This window comes from Toxotes jaculatrix, chromosome 17, assembly GCF_017976425.1.
Source record: "Toxotes jaculatrix isolate fToxJac2 chromosome 17, fToxJac2.pri, whole genome shotgun sequence".
Classification (NCBI taxonomy): domain Eukaryota; kingdom Metazoa; phylum Chordata; class Actinopteri; family Toxotidae; genus Toxotes; species Toxotes jaculatrix.
In genome coordinates this window covers 16,979,971-16,993,817 of record NC_054410.1, presented here as the reverse complement: position 1 = coordinate 16,993,817, position 13,847 = coordinate 16,979,971, and the positions used below count along the sequence as shown (strand labels likewise).

At 42.3% G+C, this 13,847-nt stretch overlaps 1 protein-coding gene across 1 annotated transcript; it reads left to right on the top strand.

The window, feature by feature from the left end:
• Positions 1-1,679: 1,679 nt before the first annotated feature.
• Positions 1,680-10,495, top strand: fndc5a (fibronectin type III domain containing 5a). Its single transcript, XM_041061318.1, has 6 exons — positions 1,680-1,707; positions 1,788-1,903; positions 3,247-3,445; positions 9,478-9,567; positions 9,749-9,882; positions 10,377-10,495. The coding sequence occupies exons 1-6, from the start codon at positions 1,680-1,682 to the stop codon at positions 10,434-10,436; spliced, it is 627 nt and encodes a 208-aa protein (XP_040917252.1). The 3' UTR covers positions 10,437-10,495.
• The last annotated feature ends 3,352 nt before the right edge of the window (positions 10,496-13,847 follow it).

Below are 13,847 nucleotides of genomic sequence, written 5' to 3'. Positions count from 1 at the left end.
CACACACACACAGTCTCACACTTAATTATATAATGAAACCAAATCATTATTCTCAAGTCTTGTAGCCTGTGACCCTAATTAAACCGGTGGTGTATCTGGAACGTGAAGCATGACACCTAGCTGAAAACAGCCACACATACACACACACACACACACACACACACACACACATTTGCTAAACATAGAGTTTGGGATACTTTGCTAATGTTGCATGTGTCCAAATTCATTATTGCATATTTCTGTTTTCATTAAAATGTACAGTTGCACTAATGGACCAACTGCACAATGCATTTGTGATGAACAGTACAGCATAATGTGAACATTAGAGACATTTTGTAGTTTCCCTGTATTATTTGTACCAGCAGCAACAACAGAGACTTTTTCATACTATCTGTCTGTTAGTATGGGAAAGGCCAGCACTGAGCATCTGAGCTTAGGCACGTCAGCACACATTGTTCTCACAGCATTAAAGCCCAGTACACAGGCAAGAGCGATAGCAGCATCATTGCACTTTGAGGTAACATCAGACAATGACATAACAGTGTTGCTAGCTATTGTCATTTATATGCTTTGATTCAAAGTGTTGCACCAGTCTGGACCTCGCAGTGTTTCATGCTGAGGCTGCAACATATTCTGGCATCATCCTTTTTGTTTGTACAGATGTTAAATGTTGTGTTTTGTCTGACAATAAAAAAAAAAGTTCCTTCTGCTTTTAAAACACTACAGCAATTGTCCTCTTGGGTTTTGTGGGACTTAACCAAGTGAAGAAATAAGAGCGTTTCCAATAAAATAATTTGGTGTTTAGCTTGAAATCCCAGCAACCGAAGCTCAGCTCATACAGACAGAGACAGACAGAGGGACAGAATGACAAAAACAAAACGGATAGATCCAGAGTGAAGATTGAATAGGTTTTCATTCACAGTGGTGGTTGGTTGACCTTTTGTTAGTTGATATCCAGGTTAGATTTGGGCTGCTCTGTCTTTTCATATCGTTTCATCATTAAAACTGTGTTGTTAGAAATCCAAGCATGCAACACTGAAGAGAACAGTTCTGAATGTCTGAGAGGTGTGTGTCAAATGTCAAAAAGATAAGGCTTTATTTTGACATTTCTAAGCTTTTTCTTAGATGATAAGCAGGTATAATGTTTACAATGTTCATGATATTAGTTTAGCATGTCAGCATGCTAACCAACTAGGATGTCACTACTTTTGCCAAGAGATCGCCAAAGTTACTACAGTTTGTCCTGAGGGGACGTGAACGTCTGTACCAAATTTCATGGCAATCCATCCAACAGTCCTCCAATATTTCAGTCCTGGTTCAGCTGACTGACCAATCAATCAATAGAGCCATGCTGCTAATGTGGACACATTAAAATATTATTTTTAAATATTCATATACAAGTTTAAACAGTTTAAACCAGAGTTTTAACTTTAAAAATTCTAACCTTTTCAATCTCAGTTTTTTTAATCCATTTCATGGATGGTAAAATTGATTTGGACTCATACACTGCATTGATCCTTCCATATCTTACATACTGTAGTGTCTGCAGAGCCTTGGGCAGTACCACTGTAACACTCTTGAGAAATTGTTTTGTGTTTCTGCACTCTGTCATCGATTCCACCCTACATAATGGATTCCGCTGAGCCATTTACTCACACCACTCAATTTGGCTTCCTGCCATGCCGGTGGTGGCCGTTTCTGCAACCGGTGACTTAAACTTCTCCGTCTGCCTCAGTACTACAGAAGATAAAACAAGCTTTTGCTTCTCCTTCTCTCTCTGTTTGCAGATAGCTTGTCACCTCCTGTCAATGTGACCATCAAAGCGCTGAAAGCAAACTCTGCTGTGGTGACATGGGACATCCCCGAGGGAGACTCCGTCATTGGCTTTGCCATCACACAGCAGGTGAGTAACACACACATACTGGATACACACTATATGTAAATGTACGACCAGGTTTATACAAGTATAAGCTACTCACACAAACTAATTAAATCAAGCTGTGGTTCATCATTGGTTGTTTTCTGCCATGTCCAGTTCTCTTTATTGTGTCGCTCCCTTGCTCAGAGTCAGTGTGCATTATGGGTATTATCACGGGATGCCGGATCCTGTCGGACTGCCTGTCTGCTCTCTGACAACAGCAGACTATGACAGATATGCGAAAGGGGGAAAGTGATATTATTTGCTGCCATCGCGCGCACACACACATAAACATAAAAACTCAGACACATTACTCGGTTCACACCCACACTGTAATCGCATTAGTTTACGTGGGACGCGCCGGCTTCTTGTGATTTTACGGACACAAACACATACGCACACACTCATTTAAGGCAGTGGGGAGTGACATGATGGAGGAGGACAGCGGCAGGGTCAGTGTGGGTCAGCTGTTTGCAATGGTAGTGAGGTTTGTGCAGAGGAAACTGAAATGCTGAGGAAATGTGATGTTAGAAGCTACAAATACAACATCCAATATTATTTTATTTCCAAAAGAGGCAACTTAAGTGCCTGTCTACAGTGTAAACATTGCTTTGTACATCATCTTTCACTTTCTTACCTGTTGTTTGACATTTTTAGGAAATACACTTTTTCGCTTTCTTGCCCAGATTCACAAGACAATTCATACTGCACTTCAATCCTATAAATACGAAACCAAAGCCAGGAGACAGCAAGCTTAGCATAGCATACAGACAAAAAGCAAGGGATACAGGCAGTCTATCTCTTTCCCATGAAAAGACAGTCTGCCCAACACCACCTAATTTTCCCCCCTGCTTTCAGTCTTTATGCTAACCAAAGCTAACTGACTTCTGGCTCCAGCTTCATATTTAGTGTACAGACATGAGAGTGATATCAACCTTCACATTTAACTGTTACAGCAAGAAAGAAAATAAGGACATTTCCCAAAATACTGAACAAGTGCTTTAATAGTGAGGTGTTTATATATGTCTGACTTGTACATTAGTATCGCTCTCAGTCTTGTTAAGTAAAACTTTTCTTCATCCAGGCCTTCTCTGTGTCCTAAAGGGACATTATAGCATAATGCCCAAGTGTCCCTCCAGTTAGCTAGATAGCCAATCTTGTATGATTTTAAAACTTAACCATAACCCTCTCCACAGTGGGTGGTTCACCCCTGCCCCTCAGACAGCTACTGTACAGTACTGTTAGAGAGCACACGACAAAACGTAACGCCTGTCCTCTTCCTGCTGTAAACCACATTCACCGATCTCTCCTATGTCATGCTCCAACAGAAGAAAGACGTGCGCATGCTGCGATTCATCCAGGAAGTCAACACCACCACACGCTCCTGTGCATTATGGGACTTGGAGGAAGAGACAGACTACATCGTGCATGTCCAGTCCATCAGCATGTCTGGGACGAGCCCGCTGAGCGAACCGCTGCGCTTCCGAACACCGAAGGAGGCCGAAACTCAGGCCTCTAAGAGTAAAGGTAGAGTGGCACGAAGACAAAAACACACAAACACAAATACTTGTACTAAAACACTTGCCTGAGTATCCAACATGTCCACACTTACAGGAAAAAAAAAAGTGCACATTTCCTCACTCTGTTTCTGTCCTTTTCAAGACAGCAAGTGCGATTGGGGACTTGGCCTTTTGACAATGTCTTGAGTGATTTTGTCTAAACACCAATAAAAATCAATAGACACACAAAGCGTGAAATGAAATTTCACAACAGAATGCTCCTGAAGCTGGCCCCCACTGACCACGACTCGGGAATAAAACGGCCGAGGGGGGTGTATACTTCATTGTGTATTGACGTACCTCGGTGGGCTTCACCCCGCATGCACCCAGCACAACTGCACAGTAAACCAGAATGAGGAGAGGCATTTATCACACACAGAGAGGAGACAGTCAGAGCTGCGAGGGGTGGTGAATCGATGGGCTTTTGGCTGAAGCCCTGCTCCATCTATTCTTCCCCTCATTTACACTCATCTCTCATGTGAGCTGCCACTATACTCCGATACGTCCTAGTGTGTGGAGCCAGAAGGAGTCCGAATGTCTGGCATGGTGGCGAGTGGGCCGGCAGAGAAATGAAGAATACAAATACAATCATTGCAGAGCACTGAAGACATGCACACTCCACAACTGAGGCCTAATTAGAACAGGAAGTGTGGTCTGTGTCTTGTTTCACCGAGGGGAAGAATTTACAGAAATCAATAACTGCACAGACTCCAGATAAAAAAAAAGTGTACATTTCTCACACGCATTTCAGATTTCATTCTCTCTCCTGCTGTTTTCAAAAGCTATGAAGACAGAACAGAGGCTCCAGCTCATGTACAATGCATAGAAATAAACAGAAGTGCCCCATCGCTACACTACAAACACACACACTGAAGCAAACACACAGTCAGACATAGTTTTACTGACAACGGTCATTCAATTTTTTATGAGGAATAGTGAGGAATGGAAAATTATACACACCCCCTAAAGGAAAAGTTCAACATTCACTTTCTTGCCGAGAGCTACGTGAGAAGAATCGATACGGTTCTGCTAACTCTGCCGTGCTGCCACGTCTTCATGCTGAACATGAAGCATGAACCACCAGCAGCCAGCTAACCTACTTCAAGCACCTGTAAAACTTAAAGTTTTATGGGCGTACCACACTTTCTTGACCGTAATGAGAAACAGTCCAGAAAACTGATGTTTTTACACTTAGTTTTTAGTACACGTTAAAGAAATGTGACATAATGGGTTAATCTGTGACTTTAGAGGTGCTGGTCGGCAGATTTTTGTCACCTTTAGACATGCTAGCTGTTCCTCTGTGTTCACAGTCCTTGGGCTAAGCTAAATTAGAAAAAAATTTTGGATGTAGCTTCATAATGCCATGTGCATGAGAGTGGTATTGATCTTCTCATCCAACTCTCAGCAAGAGAGCAAATGTTTTTCTAAAATATCGAACTATTCCGTTAAAATGCTCAGGTCATCCCTGCGTCTCAGAGAGCGACCTTCAAGTTTTTAAAACGAGGTTGTTGAGTCGATGCCTCTGTGAGTGCTTGTTTCCTGGGTTTATTTGGAAGGTCGTTAAAAGGAAGCGACACCCTGCCTCACTTCACTCATTCATTCCCCCAAAAATGTAAGATTCACACTTATTGTCAGGCTCTGCACACACACACACACACACACACACACACACACACACACACACACACACACACACACACACACACACACACACACACACACACACACACACACACACTGAGTCAAAGTCTCTGTTCGCTGCAAAGCACAAACGATCTCCATGCTCCTCCACACATTTCCCACCATGCACATGTCTCCCAAAGCAAATCTCCACATAGAGCAGGTCTGTGATTCATCATCCTTCACTTGTACTCAACAACACCACCCTTTCAGTTCAACACAACAACAGACATCCTTCTCTGTCTCATTTGCGCTGCTTGCTCAAGGATGTCTGTTTAATTAGCTTAGCTACGTTGAAACAATGAGCGTGAACATGACAGATGAGCAGATGCTTTTCGAGTCAGTCAGTTTGTAATTCAGTGTAAAATCAGTATTGTTGGGATTTGGGATGGGGAGGGACAAAATCTGTGTTAGTTCATTTCCCATCTGAGAAAAACAGTTATTTGTTTAAATCCAGCAGGATATTTGGGGTGTTTATACTTTATTTATGCTCTGTTTTGTACAATATGCACACTGTGTTCAACTTAGATAGACAAATAGCTTGACAAATAATGGGCACTACATTATTGTTCATTTTGTTAAACTGAATTACTATAATTCACATGTCACTGAAAGAACTATGAGCACAAACACAGGGAAAGGTGATGTGTGGTTAGAGTACAAGATGGATGGATAAAATGAGTCACAACGAGAAAAACACAGTTTGTCTTTTACTGCAAATAATGGCACGGAGTAGAGAGTGTGGGAGAGAGAGAGTCTCTCAGTACAGCTGTTAGTCCTTTGTCTCGATATGACAGGCGAACGTCCCGAGAAGAAAAGAGAGGCTTTCACCATCCTCGCTCAACTGCTCAGCCCTTCTGTGTTCTGCCGTATCACGCTGATCTCAGTGGAAAGAGCAAAGGATGAGCACGAAATGCTGGATTATTCCACATTTCTTCTCATTTCCTCTTTCACAATAGGTTTAAGCTTCAGGAGATCAAAGGAAGCGAGAGAGAGATGAAAAAAAATCTAAAAAAAAAAAAAAAAACAGCACAACCTGTGCATTAATGAATCAGAGGAAGAGAGGAGGGGGAAACAGAGGGTGACTGACAGAGAGGGGAAAAAGGGAAAAAGTCACAGAGGATGCAACGTTACAGGAGAAACAGAAATCCTGACAATTAAATTCTGCTGTCAAAAACGCACAGACCATGCACGGTTTCACACAAATGTACATGAACACTCCCCCTGGACAAATTATTTGAACCAGACACACAAACATGGACAATAAAAAGTACTGCAAACAAGGCCCACTGGCCTCCTCAGATCTATTAAAGGGAGAACAGTCTCTCTCTGGCCCCACAGGAAAATTCTCAAAGACGTGGATGGAACAAAAGTTTCTCTTCTCTTCTGTCACGTACTTGTTTGATATGTATGTCAAAACAGGGCAGCAGTAAAGTACTGTTTCCCCACACAGCTCTGCCACATCCCAAAGGAGGAACAAAACCCCTGGATTTTCTTCTTACACTGTGTCCACTGAAATAAAAGTAACAATACCAAAAGACAACTGACAATGATGTGAACTGTTGCTAAGGTTCATTTAACTAGTAACATGGCATCAGTTATACAACGTCATAACAATATATAGCAACATATAGTTATTGTAGGCACATTCACGTTTGTCGAGAACCTCTACGAGCTTCAGGTTTGCATTTTAATTTTAAGAATAAAACAAAATTTTACATTTTTCAGAGCTGAAGTTTAGATTTACAATAGCAGAAATATTCTGGTGCTGAAACATAAAAAGTTAATGGAACTTTAAAGCTCTTGATTCAGAAAGCTCAGAGCCTCATCTAAAGCTTGGTCAGAGGTGTTACAGCTGACCAGTTAGCCCCAGCGAGGCCAGCTGGCAACAGTGTCAGGCACCTTTGGGCCGTTCTGCTTTGATTAGTTAATATTGGGCAACAGAGGCCAATCGATCAGCAGAATTGCTTGTTGCTAAAAGCTACTGGAGCATGGGGTTTCTGCCACACTGGGCCCACCAAATGTCACCCGCTGCATCTAATAAAAGGAAAGGAGTGCTTTCTCCGCTGTGGTGAACTTTAGATCAAGCCTCAAGACTTCAACACTCAGCAGTGCAAGAAAAAGTTACTACGTGTTGATGCTTTGTTCGATTGAAACCTGCAGGCGTCCGCGGGCAGACTGCTGCATGTGCAAACCACAAGAAAAACACACGCTGCTCTCTTTGATACCCCTCCTGATGGTCATTCGACTTCAGAGATGATGATGGGGTTTTATTGAGGTTGGTGTGAATTGATCCTAACTGCTGTGATTAACTTTTTTTCATTGCTTCATCTGTCTATCCCACTCTAATATGGGAGGGATCCCCTGTGGCCCAGATGAAGCCTTAACTATTCCCTTCATGTTCTGCCTCTGATCTTTTGACTCCATCAGGCGCTCATACATTTTGGTGTATTAATGATCACGCAAAATAACATCTCCATGGCTGCCTGTATGAAGTCAGTCTCTAGAAAATCATTACTTCTTTTAGCCAACAGCCTCTCTACTGCAGCCAAGGTCATCACCAACACCTGTGCTACTGTTCCCTGCCACCACTGTGCCACACCTGTGATTTAAGGTGTAACAGAAACAGAAGTCTAGCTAACAAGTTCCAGGTGCCAAAGGATAGACTGAGATCTGAAAGGGTAAAAGCACTCGATTCATAGAACATTTAAGGGAGTAAGATGGCTCTGAAACAGTGACACAGTCACCCTGTGAGATTCAAGAGCTAAAAGCAAGACAGTTCAAGATCTCCAGAGTAAGAATACAGCTGAAAATAAAAGCAGAAAGTACATCAATGAAACCCCCAACTGTATAAAATGACTGAGCAGTATAGTTCAGTCAGGTCTGCTTTTGCTCTACAACAATATGCACCGAGAATTTAGGAAGCAAAGACAGAGAGAATAATCCTGTCCTCTAAGGAAAGGCAGAGAACAGGGAGTTGATGGTAAAAAAGAAAAATATCACTCTTTAGTTGTTTATTGTGAAGATGGGGTGCTCAGCTGTGGTGCCTCCCAAGATGATGAGTCTAGAGTTTCAAGAGGACTCTCCAGCCTGCCCTCTGTTGGCAATTACAAATACTGCAGTAGAAGCAAAAACAACACTTGCTAAAAATGTGAAGAATTATCATAGGAAAGTGTGCCTAAGGAAAATTATGCATCCCACTATGTGGAAAAAAATGGAAAAGTCTGTTTGACTGTGAAAAAAAGTGAGAGAGACCCGGCAAATACTGAATGCACAATCAAAGTTAAAGAAGTATGCTGCTGCCAGAAACTGAGGCCAAGCCATACGACAGAACTCATTGCTATGTGGTCATGGGAGACGTGAGTAGCAGGTGCACTGACAAAATTAAAGATCTAATTAAAAAATACCATGAAATGCTTTATAGGCTTGTAAGTAAAACCATGAATTAAAAGCAATTAAAAGAGTATTACTAAAGTCCCTGTTGTTAATAGCCTGTTCACAGACTGCTGTTTAGACCCCTTTAGGGACTGTACAGAAATTACTGAGGAGGAGAGGGGGGCTGAATCTTATATTTCACTTTTTTAAAAATGGAAGACAATTTGAAGTTAGTGCCATCTAATTTACCTTTTGATATCTGCATGTTATATGAGCTTTGCCACAATTAATTGAAGATATATGGGATACAAACTTCCTGTGATAACAACACCTAGATCTGTCAACTGGTTTCCCTCTGAGGGAATGGTTGTGTGCTCATTCTGTGACAGAGCCACCTGCTAATTCTTATTACCAGAGAGACCTGCACAGCATAAAAACACTGATGGTGACTTGCTTGCCTGAAAGCTCAGTGTCATTGAAGCGTCAGTCATTAGACTCAGTGAAAACCCAGATTTTATGGAAAACATTTTGCTGATATATTGTATAATAAGCTGTTCAAAGCCAACCCTCTCTTTGTCTTCCAAACACTGACTTGGCTCAAGACTGGAAAACACAGCCACCTCGATGACGGTGTGTAAAACAGGCTGCAATGATGCAAAGTGTAAAAGGGAAACCTCAGATCATGAGGGGGCGTCTGAGACAGTGGACAGTAATTCTCAAAAAAAAAAAAATCTATCTATTAAGTTCATGTTAATTTTAGGCTCTGATGAAGCTCGGCAGCAAAAACTGACTACGGTTAGTATATGGTTTGGCAGTGTTGCCGTCTCTTCAGCAGATTTTTCGATGATACATGTTGAATAACGTCTCATTTTTCTTGTTTGGTAAATCCTAATCCACTTCCTGTAACAGATTTCTAAACATGTTGCCTCTTGACTGTGCCTTCAGACGAAGTGACGATGGAGGAAGTGGGCCAGACCACCCAGCTGAGGGCAGGGGAGCTCATCATCATCGTGGTGGTACTTATCATGTGGGCAGGTGAGAACAAAACCGATCAATAAACCAGGATTATACAGCTTCACATGCGTTGTTTCTGTTTCTAATCTTACTCAAAATAAGCAAAAATGCAGCTGCGGCTTACAAAGGCAGGTGGATTCATTTTTGCTTCATGGAGAATCAGAGTTGGATGATTGTGAATACTTTCCCTCTCTCCTCTCAGGTGTAATCGCTCTCTTCTGCCGCCAGTATGACATAATCAAAGACAACGAGCCCAACAACAACAAGGACAAAGCCAAAAACTCCTCAGAGTGCAGCACTCCTGAACACCCAACGGGGGGGCTGCTGCGCAGTAAGGTATAACCCACCCCCCTCCTCCTCCTCCTCCTCCTCCCCCTGGGTGCCTCCCCCTCAGCGGAGCCGGGCAGGTGAATGGTCCCGGCCACTTCTAGACTTTTTCCACTGACACTTCATTCACACTCATAGTGTCTGATCAGTGATCTGAACATCAGCTCCAGGCTAACGCTAAGTACTGCTTCAACATGGCACCATTATGTGCATGACGATGCTGCATTCAGCAACACCGAGCAAACACACTCGAGCCATTGCTTCTTACAAGCTTCTTTGGATCAATGCACAGAGCCCCATACCATATTCACCTCCTGTGTTCAAACCAGAGCAGAAAACAAAAGTCAAAAACAAATGTTTATTCCTTTCGCTCGCTTGCTACAGACATCAATAAAACATCCAAGTACAGAGGCATCTTCATGCTCATTGAAGAAGCTTATTGTATGATTCCTGTGAGTCCTGCAGCCTCCTCATACCTGTCATCTTCCTCTTTCCTCCCACAGTTCCCCAAGAACAACAACAACAACAATAGGATGCCATCTGTCAACATCATTGAGGTGTGACTGCCAGGACGACTTCTCTTTATCCAAAAGACTTTGTGTTCTCACAAACAAGCGGGCCCCCTTTTAAGCCCATCTGCCTGTCGGGATGAGGCTGGGACTTTGGGGCCCCTCGGCGGCGCCTACTCTCCTTTGGCACAGGGCCTGGTGCTGAAGCAAAGCCGCAGGACTCCGCAGGTCAGACACGAACTGGCCAGTGCTGGTCTGAGAGCAGAGTCGGCAGTGGAGAGACCGTGGTGAGAGCCGAGTGGCTGCACTGTGCTCAATAACTACAGTGCCATGGGGCAGCAGAGATTAGGGCCCAGTGGCTCCGGTGGTGGAGAGACTGCAGATAAACCAACCCCAGGGACCAAAGCCGATAAACAGAGCCAAACCTTTTCATTCTCTCTCTTTCTGTCACCTCTATTTTTTTCCCCCTGCCATCTTTCAGTGCGTTATCAACGACCACAAACCTGGACGTTTCCCGTTTTTGGGTGGCACTGAGATGCACCCACTCACACTGTTGAAATTGCTCCCTGTACCTTAATCTCATCCTCTACACCTTATTTTCTAACATGCTACTCTCTCTTAATTAAAGGTAAATACTGTAGATGATTCAGCTGTTTCACTGTAGTTTTACTTTACTTGATTCTTAACCAGGTGCCACCAGAACAGTCTTGTTGTTCTGGTATCGTTTTTTTCCTTTTTTTTCTTTTTCCCTTGAATTCAGATTCTGCCCTCAGGCAGAAACCACTTGCCATCCTGTGGGAAATGTTTTCATTCTGGCGAGCTCGTTTTCCCCCCTCAGGGAATCCAGACTCCACCTGGCCAATTTAGGAGCCATTTCTTAGATGTGCTGTGATGACGCCAGAACAGCTTTAGAGGGATCACTCGGCTAACCACCAGAGCTGGATCGCCCTATTTTTGTCAAAAAAAAAAGATGAAACTCATTAACTCATGCTGAAAGGCATCTCTGATCTAAACTCAGAGATACAGTGACGTCTGTAACATTTTGCTCACATTCGCTTTTTTGACATCCTCTTACTTGTTTCATGCTTTAAATATAGATTTACTGAAACGTTACATTCCACGTCCAGGATGAGCCCTTTAGTATTTCCTTGTGTCTTTCTCTGAGGGAGATGAATTTCAAAGCATTTCTGGGGAGGAAAAGGAACTGCCATAATGGAGTGCATTCATCTAATTAATGAACTTTAAAAGGGGCTGGACTCTATGGATGTCTACAGAGAAGTGGACTAAAGAGATCCCTTACATCAGCAATAACAGCCCTCAGTGGAGTGCGGAAGCAAGGACTCAAACTCTGTAGCGTCTTTGTCCAAAACCCGACCTCCCAGCATGCAACGTTCAGACAGATGAACAAACGGAACATCGAATAAGGGGAAATTAATCCTGAGCCTCGCTTGCAGGTGATCCCTCTCCTGAACTTTTCAGAGAAACGTCTTTCAGCGCTGTTGTAAAAACTTTGCTTTCTGATTCTGATGGCAAGCATGGAAAAAAAAAAAACTTTTTATGGGCCCAATCTTCAACCCTAAGACTTCTTTATGACATCCTGAACAGATGTCACCGAGACAGAAGGGCTTCTATCAAAACTTTTTCTCAATTCAAAGTCAATATTTGTGTTGAATTCCATGTTGAAGAGGCTAAACGTAATGTAAAGGGATCAACTGTGGCCATATGGTACTGTGCTCTGTATACTGTAAGGGAACTTGTTTTAAGACAGCAAATGTATCTGAGGGCTGATTCAAACTCAGTAGTACTGCCTTAAAAATAATTATATCTTATGATTTTAGCTAATAAGATGGAAAGTCTCGTATCTCATATTTGTGTCATATGCTTTACCTTTCACATAATATTTAAATGTGTGTGCTAAGTAAAAGGAAATGTCACACATTGACGACATTTAGACCGAGCTGTCTATAAAGTCTGAAACCGCTGATGAAATGACTGACATTTAATGTGTACATACATTTTATAATTCATTCTTGCTTGGTGGTGTCAGTTTAGAGAGCCTTTTATGAAATATGATAAGACTAATATGGAAAATGTATAGACTCCTAATGTAAGAGGGAATTGCTAGTCTACTGGTGAAAATGTAGGTGATTTTTATGTTAATACACAGCTGTAAAAGTCCTGTTATTAATGAGCTTTATCATAGCACTCCTCTACTATTATGTACTTTTATTACATTATGTCATTGTGCTGTTTATGTGCAATAAGAAACATTTTTTTGATGAGGAAAATTATAAAAAAAAAAAAAGTGCTGGATATTTTAAATAACCATCCAAACATAACGGTTAAGAGCCATTGAGCAGCTGGAAATCTCTACTGACGGGCAGTGGTAAACACTATTGTCCTGCACGAACTCCATCTCATTTTACGACGAACTGGCTAGTCATTTATTGTAAACACAAATACATGTGTGCACACAAACATAACAGGTCACAGCTCCCAAAGACTTGAGTGTTGTGGAGAGAGAGAGAGGCAGTACAGGCGGTTAAGAGAGCAATGAAGGTTACGCATGAGTAGAGTGGGTAGAATGATGACTAATGCAATGGCAGGCTTTTATCACTCCCTACCTCCCTCTCTGTTTCTCTCTCTCGTCTTCCACTCATAATAAGAGAGGAAAAGCTAAAGACTGCCCTCCTCCAGTAAGCACTGATTCATGTCAGAGGCAAGTGTTTTGTTTTTTTTAAAGTCAGAGAGTGAGAAAAGGGAGAGGGGCTTCTCTGACTGATTAACCCCGACGTTTAAGCTGTTGCCGGGACAAACTTGGTGAAGCCTGAAAACAGCATGTGCTGCATTACCCAGAGTGATCAGCGCTTCACCCAAAACGTCTACGGCTGAAGGCTGAATCCATTTTCCCCCAGGAACACCGCAGCAGTAGCGGGTTCTCAAATCGATAGGCATCCATCCACATGGTAACAGATAAGGATGATTGTTTCCCTGGATGATTACTAGGGCCATGCCTTAAGTTTGCCAACAAAATATTTCTCAACAGCGCTCCCTGTAGGCACTCTTTATTTACTCTCCTCCTCCCTAGTTGCTTAAATGAGTAAAACTTCAGCTAGCAACATAAGAGGTTTACTTTTAAAGCTGTGACAGATTTGACTGAATAAAGTTGATTCTCAACAGAGTGTATCATCATCATCACCACGATCATCACATTATGGTACACTCCTATGTTGCCACTGTAAATAATGTATTCCTTATTACTGATTTAAGTATAGGGCTATTGTGAACATTCACTTGTGTGGCAGGTTGTTGTCCGACTTTACTGTTACAGGAATAGTTTGACATTTTGGGAAATTCATGAGAATATCTATACCACTTTTATATCTATACCACAAATATGAAGCTACAACTAGCAGCTGGTTAGCTTAGCTTGGTACAAAGACTAGAAAACATTTTTGATACCTT

Bases quoted from the DNA above. Each gene is read 5' to 3' on its own strand.
- fndc5a (XM_041061318.1), top strand. From the start codon at position 1,680: ATGCCGGTGGTGGCCGTTTCTGCAACCG. The intron at 3,446-9,477 runs GTAGAGTGGCAC...CTGTGCCTTCAG, and splicing joins TCAGGCCTCTAAGAGTAAAG to ACGAAGTGACGATGGAGGAA. The intron at 9,568-9,748 runs GTGAGAACAAAA...CTCTCCTCTCAG, and splicing joins GGTACTTATCATGTGGGCAG to GTGTAATCGCTCTCTTCTGC.